General features: G+C 39.7%; 1 protein-coding gene and 1 long non-coding RNA gene across 3 annotated transcripts in view; both read right to left on the bottom strand.

The window, feature by feature from the left end:
• Positions 1–965: 965 nt before the first annotated feature.
• LOC108277272 (ankyrin repeat and LEM domain-containing protein 2) lies at positions 966–8,959 on the bottom strand. 2 transcript variants are annotated; one of them, XM_017489863.3, is made up of 13 exons: positions 8,800–8,959; positions 7,861–8,235; positions 7,536–7,715; positions 6,127–6,317; positions 5,816–6,004; positions 5,602–5,724; positions 5,048–5,111; positions 4,775–4,956; positions 4,588–4,694; positions 3,995–4,176; positions 3,014–3,530; positions 2,354–2,485; positions 966–2,229 (listed from the first exon to the last, which is right to left on the bottom strand). In XM_017489863.3, the coding sequence occupies exons 2-13, from the start codon at positions 8,222–8,224 to the stop codon at positions 2,058–2,060; spliced, it is 2,403 nt and encodes an 800-aa protein (XP_017345352.1). In that variant the 5' UTR covers positions 8,225–8,235; positions 8,800–8,959; the 3' UTR covers positions 966–2,057. The 2 variants fall into 2 exon arrangements, with proteins under 2 accessions (XP_017345352.1, XP_017345353.1); XM_017489864.3 differs by having other exon boundaries at positions 6,127–6,314.
• Positions 8,960–17,222: 8,263 nt separating this feature from the next.
• Positions 17,223–17,829, bottom strand: part of LOC124629014 (uncharacterized) — a 1,789-nt gene continuing 1,182 nt past the window's right edge. The window contains exon 2 of the long non-coding RNA XR_006983850.2: positions 17,223–17,621. This is a non-coding gene — a long non-coding RNA (uncharacterized LOC124629014). The remainder of the gene's footprint in view (positions 17,622–17,829) is intronic.

Raw genomic sequence — 17,829 nt, 5'->3', positions numbered from 1 at the left:
AAAAGCTGTGGACAAAAAAAAAGAAGTCAATTTAATATCAAAATACACATTTTTACAAAAAGTTTGTGTTCCTTTGTTCATCCTTTGTTCGCAAATGACAACCTTGTACAACTTTTACGAAGATAAATTAGGATGCAATATTAGTATATATTAATAATAAATATCCACGCTCCACATCGAATTTCAAAGCATACGACCCTATAAATATATTTGTAAAGGTTACATTTTTAAGTCATTGCCACTGCATTTGAAAAACCTTCGTTCACTTTACTCTTTACATAAGATGATGACTAGAATGGGCCACTTCAGCGACCTCTGGCGGCTCAAAGCTAAAACTGCAACACTGCAGTCGGGGAGGGGGGGGGGGGGGGGGGGTGACTTTGGGTGCCAGATTGTGTCTTAATGTTTAAATTCTTACTCCCTGTGGGGTATTTACCTTGCAAAAAAAAAAAAAAGATACAATTGAGATTACAGATCATTTGGAAAAATCACAACTACAATTACGATCACTTATAATAATAATAATAATAATAATAATAATAATAATAATGCAGATAGTGTTCTAAGCATGTTGGTTGTTGGATTGGCTAATATCTAGGGTATATTCCCATGCCCAGTGTTCCCAAGATTGGATCTGGATCCATCACAACCCCGACCAGGACAAAGCAGTTACTGAAGGTGAATGATTGAAAAACTTCAATGTATCCAGAACCATTTCGTTTCCAGATTATCACAACACGATGCACAATTTTACAGTAAACATTACCTTTATAGCAAGATCCAACAACACATCTGAAGGGATCTTCACAGACCCATGAGCATACAGAAGTAATTATGTCATATGGGAACACTGCTGAGCTCAATGTTTGATCTTTTATAGCAATTTCACACAAAACAAAAGATTCTGCCAACAACCTGGACAAGCTGTGTATTATAAAAGACGTGAAAAACCTGTGACAAAGCAAGCCTGTGTACTTAGTTTATTTTTCATTTAACATTATGTTTCATCTCTTTGGCAAATATTGACATAATATAGAAAAATTGTAGTGCAATTCCTCAAGCCGATATATTATTTATGATACACAGTGAACAGTCAGGCAATGCAGCGTGAATTATTCATTAAATACAAAAACTCCATATAAACTCGATTTACTCAGCAATACAAACATTTCTGGCAAAAAACAAAACAAAAAAAAAACCCCCAAAACATCGGTCTTGATTTGTGCATATTGCTTTGAGTACGGTGCTGTAGTACAGAAAGTTCGGGAAAAAAGATGATTAACTATGTACAGAGCACTAAGGAATTCTTCCCATGCAAATATTTGGTCAACTGTGGTACTGATGTTCCTTAAAGCTATTTTTCTTTTCTAGTGACCACAGGAGAACAAATGTACCTTTTATACAAAGCATACAACTATTGATCAATTCTTTTTTTTTTACATTTCAATGTAGTCAACCATTTTCCTCATAATTTGGTTAAATATCCTAATTGGCACTACAGAAAAGTGTCTTCCAGAGATCGTGAGTTGGACCGGGAGTATAAGGGAGCAAAATCAGTGATCTCCGTGTGGGAGGAGGGATATATAAAAATATGTGATAAAAAAATAATAATAATAATCTCACCTCTCGATCACAGAGACACTAGGTAATCGTGGGCAACTGTGAGCTGACGTATGCAGAAGACGGCGGATAGCGCATTCTTCCAAACGCGTTACACCGCCCTGTGACGCAGATGCGGTTAGCTGGCTTTGCGTGTCTTGGAAAAGCATGTGTTAGCCTACACCCTATCCGGTGCCTCGCTCTGTCCGATCCCACACTCCTAAACAGCTTCCATCTAATCCATCAGCTGTATCCTAGCTGTTGTATGCCACAGGAGAGGTGGGTGGGAAATGGCCAACAACAAATTAAGAAGTAAATGGGGGTGGGGGACAACAGAAATATCCTAACTGACCTAACTGAACTGAAGAATTGCTAAACTTCAAGAGATTAAGTGTGATTATGTTGTCTAAATAATTGATTATGACTTGAATAAGCAATACAGAAAGCGTGCTATAGAATTAAGTGCATGTGGAGTGTTTGTTGGGTGACTGGTTATACACACACGGCGCAGGCATGAAGTTGTTCACGCGGAGGAAGCCGGGCGAGCCCGTCAGCCAGCTGTGTGTAAGTCTGCGAGGAGTGGACGTCTGACTCTCTGTGTGTCTGTTCGTAACCATAATACACGGCCATCTGAACGACAAAACCAGAATTAAACGCTGCATTTGAACATAGATGACTGCAAACAGGAATGAATGAATAAATAAATAAATAAATAAATAAATAAATAAATAAATAATCACTTGGCTTTACCTACCGGTGCTGCTGAGATTCAGGATATGAGCAAACAATGTTCCTCCATCTGCTAATGCAGGGAAAACGCTGCTCGTCGACGTCTATTCCGGTCAGTGCGGACAACACCTGACTGTCCAGCTTACTGGGAGATTCACTAAAGCGAAACAGCAAGCACATTTCACAGTAAATTCGCTATGGTGTCCCTTTATAAGCGAATAAAATATTCACGCACGCACACGCACGCACGCTACTTCCAAATTACTTTCCGAGATTAGAGAGTTCATTTGCTTTTTTTTTTCCTTCAACTAAAAACATTATCGAGCATCAATTGATCATTTTAGTTCCCAATGAATGCTCTGTTCAGACACGCATGTAGCAGCCAATAAAAACCTAGCAAAATACGGCAATTTTCTGGCGTTATTTTGTGATTGTGTGGCGAAGCCTACAGCCCTTCTTCAAGTTTCTCAACACACCGCGCGCCTCAGGTTGCCTTTAACCAACACACAAATCGTTAAAAATAAATAAATAAAATATTTTTTAAAAAATAAATTGGAATGTTTTTAAATTTTGATACCAAACACAAATGAACAACGTACACAGACCGCTTAAGCTCATGTTCTTTCCCCCCCCAGAACACTACACTTCCCAAATTACATTCCACATGAAATTTTGTGGAGCTCACCCGGCGAGAAAAACACATGGCTGAAACTCCTCGAGATGTTGAGGTGAGCCATGTGTGGATTTATAAGAACTGCAGGAAGACACAGAGCTGCTGAGCTCTTCTTCCTCACAGTTCCAGGGACCGGTACGGTCCAGAATCGCCCGTGGTGGTGTACGCGGCTCTCTACTGCTATCGGTCTGGCAGACGGCGTCAGCGTCCTCATCCGCCGTGTGGTACTCGTCCGAGCTGGAGTCGTCCTCCTCGTTCTGGGTCCAATCCCATGCTCCTAAAGAGCTTCCATCTAATCCATCAGAACTAGACCCAGGGAGACAACCTAAACCTGAATCTGTCGCATCCTCAGCGCCAGAAGTGCGGTCCAGGGCAACCCTCTCGAATTCATTCCTGAGGTCACACACCGGAAACTTGTTAACGAAAGACTCGGAACCGTTTCCTTCAGTCCGGCTGTCTCGGTCCACTGACGTCACAGGGGACAGGTGATCATCGAGCAGCGTGCTGATTTTAGGTGGCTTTTTATGAGCTGGGAAAACAACAACAACAACAACAACAACAACAAATTAAAACTCCTAACCTGTAAACAACTTGAATTTATTGAATAATAATTCGTCTTTCCTTTAAGTACGTTCCTCTAAAAGAAATATCTATTCACAGAACAAAAGCGTTCTAAACCTTTTCCTGTGTCTAATGACATGTTGTGAAATGACCACATAGAGAAACGTCTCATTTAACGTAGATAATTTACGGATAGTCGCGTGAATATAAATTCATACAAACTCGTTTCATCCTCCGTTCAATTCAGCACCTTCCACTCTCAGCGTTCCGGTCACACTCGAGTTTTACAAAAATCACAAATGTTCTGAGCTACACTTTCAATGAGGTCCTGAACAAGTCACTTCAAAATGGAGCCCGTCATTTCAAACGCACACTTTATACCTGAACACAGTTTTAGAGCTTGCTCGTCAAACCCGTGAAACTGGCTCTCACCAGTGAGTGAAGCAGGACTTTTCAAATCTAAAAAGCACTTCTCTATATCGTTCTTCTGCTGGACGGATTTGTTCAAATAATCCTCCAACATGCTCAAGCCGTCCTCTGTGGAGAGATCGGTGAAGCAATTTAAGAAGTCCCAGTATTCAGCCCAGGGGTACCCCATCTCGTGCGCTAATTCCCTGCCAACAAAAATCACATTAATATGCATTTAAATCGTTTCATTTGAAAGTTAAGAACTCACCAGAGGCTCAAAACCTTCAAATTACTCATCACTTCACTTAACGGTCATTTAAGGAAACGTCCACACTGAACAACTTGCATACTGATTTTTTAGAATCAACACGGGATCGTCGATGACTTCCAAGATGTATTTCATAATGAAATTCTGAGTTGACCCAGAACTTTTTGGTTTAAACTGACACATTGGTCTTTTTTTTTTAAACTCGGTTTCATACACTTCCCACAATGCTGTGCGTCATAGCAGACAGCTTCGAACTTGTCACAGGAATAATGCAAATACAGTGTTTCAGTGTTGCGTTTTCTTTAAATGAAGGTTTCTCAATGATAAATTTTAAAAACGACACTCCTACCTTCCTACTCTCTCCGCTCCTCGATCAGGATCCGATTTTAAAATGTGATGAAAGTATCTCGCTCGGTCACGAGGCGGTGTTTTCCACAGCTTGTGAAACTCTTCTGTCTGCACGAAGGAGCTCGGTTAGGCAACCGCAAACACACCAGATGCCAAAAGTAGTCAAGTCTGTGCAGGGCTGGAGTTACCTTGGATAAATTCAGAGGGCCTACAAATGCCCTAATAGTCATCAGTGGGTTTTTAGGATCCTCCATCAACCCAGGGATTAGTGACGCATCGCGATATTTAGAGGTGCCAGGAGCCCAGGGTGCGCCGATCACCGGGTTAAGAGTGTTATCTGTGGCTCTCAGTAACGGCACGAAAAAACGATCTGAGACAAAAGAATAATAAATTAATAATCAGCGTTTTATTTTTTCCCCTTTGAACTTTTTTTGTACGCTTACCTCCACTTCCAAACTTACCCTGCAAATATTCCTGAATCTTTTCTTTAGTTTCCTTATTTTTGTTTTTCCGTTCACATATCACCTGTTAAAGCAGGAACAATATCGTGAAAGACAACGGCAGCAAACACACAGAGCTCGAGTCTCCTCTCGACGATAAGCTCTATGAATACGGCAGGTGGAACAGTGGTCTTTTCGTCACGCGGTTAAAACAGATATTAACAGGATTATGGGGCGTATTCAGAGATAGCATCTTAAGTCTAAAAGTTGTGTTCGTGTTTACGTGAGGAAACGTATGCGTATTCAGAGTCGGGTTACGCGTGCATTTAAGTCGCTCTTCCTGTTTCCAGATTTTCCAATTATGCAAATGACCCGTGTACAGTCCATTCCACCATAATTTCCGTATTAAACCCTTACTAAGTGCGCAAAACTCGTCTCTCAACACAGCCCCATGTGAACATCCTGACTTGAGCAGTAAATCTTTACATTATGCTTGCAGCTTGAAAGTAACCTGTGAGGTTTTATTAATTTAAAAAAAAAAAAAAAAAAACTGTATTTACATATTCTGTACTTACACTAAATGGCATCTGTCCATACTTGTTCCTACGGTTCTTATCGATGTCTGGATGTGAACAAAGGACGTTCACTACCTCTGGACATCCAAACTTACAGGCAAAGTGAAGCGGCGTCTCATTGCTCTGTAGAAACACCACCATAGACGTAGTCTAATAAATACCAAAGAGTTCGATCGGGAAGAAAATACCGTAAAATATCTGTACAGTACTTAACCCCTTTATCAGGCGTGTTGAGGTACAGGTCCACGATGTAGCTGATTCGTTGCCAGAGCATGTCTTCCTGATCATCCGGATACATGAGACGCATGAACTCCGGGCTCTGTAGGGTCTCCAGGATAAGACGTGCCATCTCAGCTTGGTTCTCTTTTGCCGCTATATGGAGGACGTTGTATCTGCAGCCTTCCTGCAGAACGTACATTACATCTTTAAGTCCATTGTGCAACCATGCTGTACGCCGAACTCTTTGGACAAACGTCGAACAAAAAGAAAGTGGTATGGGTTTTCAAAACACTACCATTTATCTACCTGCACAACGGTTGGGTTGTCTCCAGACCCGATAAGGTATCTTGGGTTACCCCAGACAAGCTCTTTAAAAGCCACTTGGTCTCCATTCTCCACGGCTCTTCTAAGTTTTGTCGTCAGGTCTTGTACGCGCGGACTTCTGAACTCGTTAGCCTTCTCCAAAGATGCCGTTTCAAAAGTTGGTGATCTCTCTGCTAATTAAATGGATGTTTCACAGCCATGCTGAGGTTGCTATTGATATAATCAATAAAACGCTAGAAAGTATATGAATCATTACAAAAACGAGACCATGCCGACCAGAGCTACTTTCATTCACTCATTACAAGCAAAGCCACATGGTAACGTATTCATACTCATAAGTATTCGCACCCTATTGTATTAGTTTTTTCAGTTGTTTTTCTCTTTCTGCTGTCTGCATCTAATATTTGGTGAGTGTAAACAAGTAAAGCTTGCACACGGCAGTAAAACATGTTTATGAACACGTATTTAGTAAGTGTCACGTAATTGACACCATACTAACCATCCGCTTTCATTACGGGTTCAAAGGTTATCATTTTGGGTACTGACAGCCAAGTGACATTAATTTTAGTGCCGTTCTTTTTGGCTCTCGTCTGTCTAATAACTTAAGCAATAAAAGCTGAAGCCAGGCCATAACAAAGATTAATGAGCATCTTTCGCTAGCAAATATATCAAAGTCCTTAGTAAGCTATATTAAGGGCAAATTAGAACATCCTGACTACTGCTAATTTGATTTATAGTTGGGGTTACAATTTTTTTTAGATAAATAAATAAATAAATAAGAAGTATTCATATTGAAGTAAAGTGCAGACGGACAAATGAAAATCATTTTTACAGATGTGCTATTTTTCACCAAATTAGTCTCTCATCACATGACTTGGATATAATTAGTTGATAATAACACAAGTCAGTAATGCCATGGATTTAAGAACATGCTCCTAATACAAATATGAATGTATTTGCTAACACAAAGTAAACTCTAAAAGGGTCCTATTTTTAACACAATTGGATCATCCTGACTAATTCCACAGAAAGTAGGCCATAATATTATGTGTTTATAATCAGGTGAAATATTCATTTATATTAGTGTACTTTTTTTTCATCCTGTCTGTGGCCTACACTTTAATAGTTATTTCAGAAAAATAAGCTTTTAAAGAGGAATAAGGAATAAAACTTGACAGGACATGCTGTTAAAGGAAACTAATCAATGACGGAGAGGTGTAACGTGGCCGACCACGAAGCGGAGTTTTAATTAACCCCGAAGGTATTTCTTTCCAGTAACAGCACTTCCCTTAGTGTTTCATTTTACTGGCAAATAAAACAATGTTAAGAACTCCTTTTTTATTATTATTTAATGAGCTATATTCAGAACATTGTCTGATGAACAAACCCACCTGTAAATGTAACCAGGAGTTTGTCTGCTGAATTTTTGCTGGGTGTCACGCCACCATCATACACGCCCTTAGCAAAGTCCTCAGCATCCTTTCTGTTATAGAAACCTTTAAACCGTGCACCTTTCATCGTCATGACTGCTTTTAGTGCTTTCTGCTTGTCACCGTAAACATGAAGGAAGCCTGTTAGAAAAGACAACAATATAATCCTGTTTACAGATTATAACCAAACGAAAGTGATTAGTGATAACATCCTCTATTACACGTCTAGGACAACCTGCACAGAAAAGTAGGGTTCTGGGATCAATCACGTCTCTTATGAACATACCGTCGTTGAACGACGGATCGTCTTGAGGAGGCAAAACCCCATAAAATAAAGAGGGAGATTCAGGAGATGCTTGTTGAGTAGCATCTTCAGAAACACGTGTTGAAGGACTCACGTCCAACCTCAGCGCTTCTGAATTCGCTGGTGGAGACTGAGCGTGGTCCGAAGAGCTACTGGGTTCACCGGCGTCCACTTCTGGACTACTGCACTCTCCCGGCTGATCCTCCGAAAGAGCTCGGGCGAGTTTCTTCTCAAAGATGCCCCTGGTGGTGGCAGTTATGGGTCCACACTTCAATCCCGCCCTTGTGATCTCCTCCCGCAGCTCATCTGGGGTCAGGGTTCGCAGCCTGCTCAGGACTGTGTCCATTATAATGATCCCTAAGGAATATTAAAAGAATACTTTAACACAACATGATATCAATGGATGATGAATAGTACCAAACAATAAGCATTGGGATAATGGGCCAGGACTTTATCATCTCGTTCGACTACTGCGTGACCATGCATTATATATATAGGAACGTCACCAGCGAGGCTCGGTAGGCATGAGCAAACACTTTTCGATAATAAATATTCCAAATAATTCATAACATTAGAGTAGAAATAAATTTTAAAAACCTTCAGTTCACATTGACCTTTTCTGTGATATCGCGATATTTCAGTCCAAACGGCAAATCGCGTCTCTCCTACAGTTATACTTTTTAAATGAAATTCTTTACTAAGTAAGTCTTTATTAAATTATTATTATTTACATATCTTTTTTTTATCTGTTCATCTGTTGTGCAGGTTTTTATATTTAATCTAAAAATTTCAGCTCTAATAGAAATGACTCGAGCTGTTCTGTGGACTTTGACGGGAGTTAGCACGCGCGGTTAGCAGGCAGAATTTTTACACTGAAGCGAGTGTCACGCAAAAGTTAGGAATAAACGAGTTAAAACATACTTCAGAGTCGCGGCGGATAACGATCGTAGTTATCAGAAATAACGTCTCATGAAGACGTTGTCGTAAAAGTGAGATTTGTTCCGTTACTCATGCTTTTAGGCCAGTCATTTTGGCAGCTGGGCAGCGCCTTTATGTTTATATCCTACTGCGCATGCTCAGTGGACCTGCGCAGACTCAGCGCGAGGAGGATCCTCACTCATGCACATGTGATTCTTAACTCGGTGTGAAAACCTGCTTTAATATTTATTTATTTATTTAATTTTATTTTTTTAGACCTGCACTGAGATGCTATATATACACCCTAGTTTATTACTCTCCTATTTGGCTAGCAAAATTGTACATATAAATGCAAACACATCAATTTGACAATCTTTTTTTTTTTTTTTCCCAGATAAATCCATCCATCCATCTTCTATACCGCTTATCCTACAGGGTCATGGGGAACCTGGAGTCTATCCCAGGGAGCATCGGGCACAGGGCGGGGTACACCCTGGAGAGGGTGCCAATCCATCGCAGGGCACAATCACACACACATTCACACACCCATTCATACACTACGGACACTTTGGACACGCCAATCAACCTACCAGGCACATCTTTGGACTGGGGGAGGAAACCGGAGTACCCGGAGGAAACCCCAGGGAGAACATGCAAGCTCTGCGCACAAGAACCATTTTTCACAGTATAGGGTTCTTTACTTGAGCTGTATGGTTCTTTGATGATTAAAGAAGTTCTTTATGTTTCATTATAAGATTTTCAGAGAAGTGTAGGATATCGGTTCTTCAAGGTATCATCCCTTTACAGGTTAAAGTGAACCTTATAAGGTTCTTTGTGGGACTGAAAAGGTACTCCTGGCATCACACTTAAGAACCATACTTTGGTTCCTTAAAGCGCTAACTAATGTTGTTGTTGTTGTTTTTTATAGAACTCATGATAATTTATGTTAACTTATAATAACATTTGATAGATTATGTTAAAGCATCAGTAAATAGATGGTTCTCTAAAGACCTTGAGAGTAAAGGGTTCTTTGTGTAACTTATAAGGGTTCTACTATGGCATCAGGTTGAAAACCTTGATTAGAACCCTTTTTGGTTCTAATTGGAACCTTCATTTTTAAGAGCGTATAACGTAGATTATTGATAAAGTCCTTAATCTGGAGACAGGAACTCCTCTTTGTGGTTCAGCCTTGGACTTTTCCTAAAATCTCAGTAGCACTGCGACAGCAGGTGGCAGTAAAGACCAGCTGTCCAGAAAGTTCTCTGAAACCATTTAGAATTTTCATTTAAGGTGATTTAAAAACTGACAAGAGTAATTAATATAAGTAGTATAAAACTAGCATGGAGTTTTATGTAGATCATACATATATTATACCCCAGTCTACCATTGTTAGCTTGCCTCTTTATCACACTTGTATAGTGGATAATATTGCCTTCTGTACAAGATATTTTTTTCCAGATAGAGTAAAAAAAAATAATAATAAAAAAAGATCATTAAAGCTTTGGAATATAGAGTCAAATAGAAACACTCATATTACATCAAGGATTTTTGTCTATATATTGTATGTTGACTCAAATTATTTAAAGTCAGGAAAAAGCTCGATTTTAGATGCAGCTAGTCAGCCATGATGTGTTTTGCTTCCTTAGGTTTGTACTGCAGGAAATAATAAAGCTAACATGGCTAACAAGTAATAGAAGGTAAATACTTTGCTGTCTGAAAAATGGACCAAAGTACAAAGTGGAGTGGCAGACCTTTTGAACCTAGATATGCTAGGCTATTTAAATAATAATAATAATAATAATAATAATAATAATAATAATAATAATAATAATAATAATAGCTTTCTGGGATAGGCTCCAGGTTCCCCGTGACCCTGAAGAAGGAAAAGCGGTATAGAAGATGGATGGATGGATGATAATAATAATAAAAACAAAGGACAGTGGCGTGTCTTGAGGAAAACCTGTGGTGATTTTGGGATCTGGTTGTCCATTTTTTAAGCCTCATTAGTAGGTACACAAGCTTATTATGGATTATTATATATATATTTTAATCTAACACTTTTAATGTGGTGGACTAGCAGGGTGTGGAAAGCTCTCTGTGTCTGAGTTTGGTGTGTTTTGCCGGTTGACCTGTCCGCCCGGTGATTGAAGGCGCCAGGTGGCCGCCACTGACCGCCGCTCGCGCGCTTCATCCGCTCCGTCACGTGATTTATGAGGAGCCGCGAGCTCATCGACTGCCGGCCACCCGCCCGCCGCGCGCCTTCCTTTATTGGCCGGGCTTCTGGAGCGCGTTAATTTACGCACCGGGGACAGTCACATATTTCACCGGCTGTCCGGATGATGAAGATTTATAAGCCTTCAGAAGTGCCTGTTTATACGATATAATTGTGCTGGAGAGCCTCGCGAGCCCCAAAATCCACCGACATACACACGTGCGCAGGCCTATTGCCGGGCGCGTGCTTTAGGATGGCGTTTATTTCGCGCTCTGTCATAGCAGCAAAACAGAAAATACTGATTTCATGACAGTCATCAATCTTTTGCACTCATTTGGCTGGGGAATTTCACACACGGTGCACAGGTGTGTTCACCAAAATAAATAAATAAATAAATAAATAAAAAGAAAGAAAGAAAAAAAGGGGGGAAAAAAGCAAGGAAAATGGAAAAGAGGTGGTGTTTCTGAAAAGCATTGTCAGTGTTTCCTTTTTTTAATGGCGTTGAGTGCTGGAGATCAATTATGCAATACATTTATGCAAGTTAGCAGAAAAAAAATCTATCATGGCAGAAATTAATGCATATGGTCGAGATGAAACCAAGGGGCACCCCTTAGTCATTTCCTTTTTCTGAATAGCAATTGAAATACGGCATCTCTGAGTTAATATATATGTCTATACGCCTTACAGTTTTGGCTGTGTGATTTGTTTTAGTGCAACAACAACAACAAAAAAAGTAAGAAAAAGAAAAAAAAAAATGAACACCAGTGCATGGACCGCTAATGATGTCTAACTGCAGAAAGAAAAAAAATTGGTGTCGATATGTTGCGAATTGTTTCAAATCTACATTTTATACACACCACACTGCATGATGCATGATGAAAAGTTAATCCATAAAAAAGCTGTTATGCTCCACTGAATTAAATAAATAAATACACCCTGTGGTCAAAAGTATATGGAAACATCCCTTTCCAAAGCCATGGACGTTAATATTGATTTGTTTCCCCTTTGCTGCTGTAATAACCTCCATTCTTCTGGGAAGGCTTTCCACTAGATTTTGGAATATGGCTATGGGGGGTTTGTGCTCATTCAGCTACACAAAAGAGCAAGAGGTTGTGCACTGATGCTGGGCGAGCAGACCTGGTGTGCAGTCATCATTCCAATTCATCTCAAAGGTGTTCAGTGGGGTTGAGGTCAGGGCTCTGTGCAGGCCTCTCGAGTTCTTTATGGCGCTCGTTTTGTGCATTGTCATGCTGAAACATGTTTGAGCTCAGCCCTTAGTCCCTCAGTGAAAGGATATCTTAATACTACAGCATACTGGCTGTGTTCCAATGAGGATCAAAGACCTACCTCTTCATGAAGTACTTAAATTAGCACTTTGTCTTGTGTCTTTCGTACTATACTACCTCGCGGACAGGGTTTTAAACTGACGATACACTTAGTCCAAACCAGTAAGTAAGTCGCACTGGATAAGGGCATCTGCCAAATGCCATAAACGTAAATGTAAGTATTCAAAGACGTGTGCGTCCAGCTTTATGGCAACCGTTTGGGGAAAGACCTACATATGGCTGTGAGGATCAGGCGTACTTTTGGCCGTGTGGCATATGAAGTGGAACAAATTGCCTAACGTGCATAATATTTATATCTGTATAACTGGGTGTTTGAACTGGAAAAGCTCCCTGGCTGCAAAAATGTTAGATAACCGTCCGAATAGACTGTTTCACATAATATATCGTTCGTTAATCCGAATCTTGATTCGTGTTGGTATTTGTGAGACGGAAGATTGAAATGATCTTATTGTTTCTTGACCAAACCTGATGCTCCACATGAAATGTTGTGTATTTTTGACATGTAACAGCTGTAGAAGTGAATTGAATTGAGCTAAACTGATTTTTCCAACACAGATGGTCATGCAGACGGAAAATTCAGCATCACAAACACTCAGTGACTGCACACAGTTCTGTGAGGCCCCCGGGCACAAGCGTGTGTCAGGAAGCCCCCCCACCTCGTTCTCCGCCCAGAACTGACACACACCCGTAATCACACCTGGCCCACTATAAAATCCTTTTGAAATGAGGGCGTAGTGGGAGTACTACTTAATTGAATACACTTGTAGATTTTATCACAGGTTTTACAGCACAATCAGATTCACAATATCAGCGCTCGAAATATAAAAGAAAAGCCAACAAACTGTTTCTCTGATCCCATTTATTTACTTATTTCACAGTACGGTTACAGTCACAGGTCACTGATATTTGCTGAGCACATTGAAGTAGCCAGCATGGAAAGCTTCAATGATGACAAGACAACCGTCAGGCTTTTTAGAGTCATTTAGTCTCCCGGGTCATAATGGATCAGAAATAACATCTCACTGCCGCCTTTCCAAACTGGAGATTTTGTTTTTTTAAACTGAAAGATGATTCTGATGTGCTGCATCCAACCTCCAGGGTGTGTTCTGGGGTGTTTGGGGTTGTTTTTTTTTTTTTTTGGACCTACTATCAGTAGATGGTAAATAGTATCAGAGATTAGACTTAGTGTGTCCCAAATTGTAGTAGGTTGAAATGAGGTTCCCAAAGGTCTACCCGGATGGTCTACTCTTTCCGAGAGATTTTCGAAGTGTGGGTCCGGGGACACTTTTTCAGCTAATGTTGGCGTTTCGTGACGGTTTGCTTTTTGACGCATTTTAGAGAGGTGTAAATGAAGTGTGGGGGGAAAAAATGAATCAAGGGAATGGTAAATGACATTATATAAGGAATAACCAATGAAGAAAAGCTGAAGTAGAACAAGGAGTTTGTTTACCATGACAGTGTGCGTAACTAGGCAACAACGTTCTTGCCCGTTACCTGACGTGTTAGTATGCTACACACTCAAAGGTATGTACTCTTTCTTTGAAAAAAAGACTACATACTTTTAGTGTATAGTATAAGTAGGCGGATTGAGATGCGGCGTTGGACTTCGTCGTAGTAGGTGTGTCGAAGGAGAATATCTGAGGAATATTCATATCCCACCTGTCACGATCTGTCATGAGCTCTTCCAAGCTAAAGCCTTTAAGAAAACTGAAAAGACTATCGAGGAGTCATAACAGCTGGCAAAAAAAAAAATGATCTCAGTTTTAAATGTATCCCCAATTTTATTTTAGACCTTGGCCTTAATACACAGCATTCTCATGACTTTTAAATCAAAGGGCAAATTTCTGTCGGCGGTGATGATGGTGTTATTTCAGTTCACTGGAATCTATTTGCATCAAAGTGCCAGGTGTGTGTGTGTGTGTGTGTGTGTGTGTGTGTGTGTGTGTGTGTGTTTGAAAGTGTTAATTCCAGCTGAATTAAAACATAGGCCAAGTAATGCAGATGAATAGCTGCTCTTGGGTCTGAAGTTCAAATGCCGACTCCTTCCCCTGCTGGTTCTCATTAATTGCAATATCAAAGGCATTCTTCGTGGAGAAAGTCATTATTTTCTAATGTAACATCAAACGAAGTGAAGGAGGGAAGTGTGTGGGGGGGGGGGATTAAATGACTTTCCTCACATGCAATCCACATTGTGTTACTTTCAGATGGATTGAATAAATTGAAAGATTTTTCATATGAATATAAAGACCGCATCACTCGCTCATAATTAGTCTTGGATAAGAAATTCAGTAATGCTAATAAGAGGGATTCTCTTTCCTCTGTGTCTACACAATGATTTCACGCACAGAGACTGTATTCCCCGCTTCACATTTAATTAAAGCTGCGTGTTTGAATATTTCTCAGTGGAGTCGATCTGCTTATCTGCTCATATGTGCATGATGAAGCCACTACCTCTCACTACACACAGCTGTTCCTTTAACAAATGAGTTTGGACAAGTCGAATAATTTGAGAATCAGACAGACCTATAATACAATTCTCTGCTATTTTCTTGTGTGTTATTTTCTTAGATTTTTTTTTTTTTTTTTTTTTTAAGTGTAAAACCATAGATAAAAGACCTTTACAAATCAAACAGGCTGGAAGCCATCAGTGTTCTAAGATGACTTGTGCATGTACATATGCATATTCAGATGAAAGCAAGCTCTTTTTCTTGCATTTGTAGTGCATTTACAAGGATGATCACCAGATTCTTAAAAAAAAAAGAGAGAGAGAGAAATAAATAAATAAAATAAACATGGCTTGTGTTTGGTTTGTTTTTGACAGTTGGGTTTGAGTTTTGGGAACAACATGACAGAATGAAATCAGTCATCTGCAACAGAAGCCAGTACGTCCCTGCTGTGTTGCCTTTGGTTCTGTTAGCTCTCATGAGGTTAACCATTACATTTAACAGGAATACACCACTAAGGCGTGAAGCATGTGAACTTTAAACACAAACCATGAATTCTGTTGCTTTGAATGAAGAATGTTTAGGTGTAAACACTAGAAAATATACGATTTCCATTTGAGCTTATGCACTGATCACATCTAACAAAGGACAAAGCCAGTAGGTCTAAAACGTATTGATTTACATTTTTCCAAGTCATTGATTACGCTGTTGTAATTAAATGAAGCACTGCAGGATGCAGCATAACCTCTCGAGGTAGGCACATAGCCTTAATGCACAATTATACTTATATAAGTAAAAGTAGCTTTCGGGGAAATGGCTCGGGTAGTCGTCTACTCTCTGAGATTGAGATATATAGATATATTAACATTAAGATACATTAAGAGCCAGGGGGGTGTAAAGTTTTGAACACGATGACCTCAGAAGCCCTTCAGAAGCTGCGTAGGGTCTTTACATGTTTCCCAGAAGACAAAATGGTAACAATTTAGCATAACAAACGATCATCCTGTCTTAATGTATTGTGTTGCCTTTTTGAGAATAAGTCCTCGGTGTGGAAAGACGGATCTGAACGTCATATAGTCGCTGTCGGAAAGGGCTCAAATATGCAGAAGATGCTGGAAAAGTAAAGAACGTGCAGGACCTGGAGGAATGTTCTGAAGAACAGAGGGCAGTTTAACTGCTCAGGACTAACAAGTGACTCGTGAACAACGATCACGAAACGTACACACAGGCGTCGATCGTCCAGGTAACGACACACAGTGTTAATAATCGAGGGTATGTAAACGTTTGAATTGGTTCATTTGTGTAAATTTTGTTAATATTGTGTCTTGTGGACTATATGTAAACATCTGTCATGTGAAATCGCTTCTTCAGCAAATGCAATTTTGATAATCCCTCTTATTTTTAATTTTGAAAAAAAAAAGATTAACATTTTGCAGATTCTGCAAGGCGTATGTAAACTTATGACCTCAACTTTGCTGAAAAGCTTCTGTGAAAATATCCCGTCTGCTATGTTCTTTGTGGCAAACAATAATGTATTGGTATAGTAATAAAAGTATGAAGAATAAAGACAAACACAATATCCATTCCATTATACCTATGAAAGCAAAACCCATTTTGAAGATTCATCTCTCTATTCTTATCTCTATCAGGATGGAGTCCTGCGGTCGATATTTTCCATACTGCAGATATTAAGTTAATATCCAGGCCTATTACTGTCACCAAAATATCAATGGAATAACTCTATAGTTTTGAGAGAGCTGAAATAATGTGGGAAATCTTTAGTCTACGCAGTGTATGCTAGTTATGTTCAGTTTGGTATGGTAGGAAAAGGCTAATGTCTGTGAGCTAAACCCATAAACTAACTTGACAGAATTACTGAGAGGGTATTTAAGCCAAAAAAATATATACACATCTATTTTATCTTTTAAATAAAAACATTTAAATAGGCCGACAGTTAACTACTTAGCGTAGACCCCAGTGTAATTTGTCAGGCTATAATGAAGCGTCATACAGGATAACTAGCCAAAATTTGTCTCGTGAAATAGAGCCGAACTTCATCTATACAGGAAGTAAGATGAGTTCCTGAAAGATTCAGGGGACGCAAAGCTGAATTTCTTGCGGCTGCATCTACAGTACATACACCACAATAAAATTACAGTGATTTCAGAAAAGGCTAGAGAAATTGGCAGACTAATAAATGAATCTGTTCTCATCTCTTCTCAGAGTGCAGTGGATAAAACTCGATAGAAATCCTGCCATGCCAATAATAACAAATGGTAAAACTTAGTTTTTGTTGTTGATGCATACTATTCAGAGTAAAAGTAGCCATTTGATTCAACAACAACAACAAAAAAAAAAGTGGTGACATTTGTAGTGTTTGTAGTTTGCAGTAAAATCTTACAAAAACACATACACTATTGTGAATTAGGAATATTTCCTAGAATATATTTAATTCTACTTTGTTACACCACTGTGGCCTAATGTCAATGTAGTATGCATCACAGATGCTCCATTTGGGTCAAAGAAATCTATTTACGTTACTGCTATATGGTGGCTTAGTGGTTAGCATGCTTGCCTCGCACCTCCAAGGTTGCCCCCAATCCCACCTCCACCCTGTGTGTGTCCGAACTTTCCATGTTCTCCCCGTGCTTCAGGGGTTTCCTCTGTGTACTCCAGTTTCCTTCCTCATGTCCAAAGACGTTTCCAAATTGTCCATAGTATATCATTGTGCCCTGCGATGGGTTGACGATTTCTCTGTCCGGTGTGTCCCCGCCTCGTGCCCGGCGGCGTTCCCTGTGATAGGCTCCAGGCTCTCCAGCGACCCTGTGTAGGATAGGTGGTATGGAAAATGGATGGATTTTAATGATAATATAGATTTGACCCTACTTCATATGATAATTGTTCATTTTTTATCATATTTTTAATATTTAAATCATATTTATATATTTATATAACCGTGATGGTGTTCTAAATGTAATGCTACCATATGTACCATTTCTTCACTGTCTTTCTCTCTCTCTCTCTCTCTCAC

This window comes from Ictalurus punctatus, chromosome 16 (assembly GCF_001660625.3).
Source record: "Ictalurus punctatus breed USDA103 chromosome 16, Coco_2.0, whole genome shotgun sequence".
Classification (NCBI taxonomy): Eukaryota; Metazoa; Chordata; class Actinopteri; order Siluriformes; family Ictaluridae; genus Ictalurus; species Ictalurus punctatus.
Note: the sequence above shows the minus strand (reverse complement) of the source record. Positions and strands in the feature narration are given on the sequence as shown.

Coding starts and splice junctions, on each gene's coding strand:
- LOC108277272 (XM_017489863.3), bottom strand. CDS start 8,224: ATGGACACAGTCCTGAGCAGGCTGCGAACCCTGACCCCAGATGAGCTG. Junction 6,005..6,126: donor ACAACCCAACCGTTGTGCAG/GTAGATAAATGG, acceptor TACGTTCTGCAG/GAAGGCTGCAGATACAACGT. Junction 5,112..5,601: donor ATGGACAGATGCCATTTAGT/GTAAGTACAGAA, acceptor CTGCTTTAACAG/GTGATATGTGAACGGAAAAA.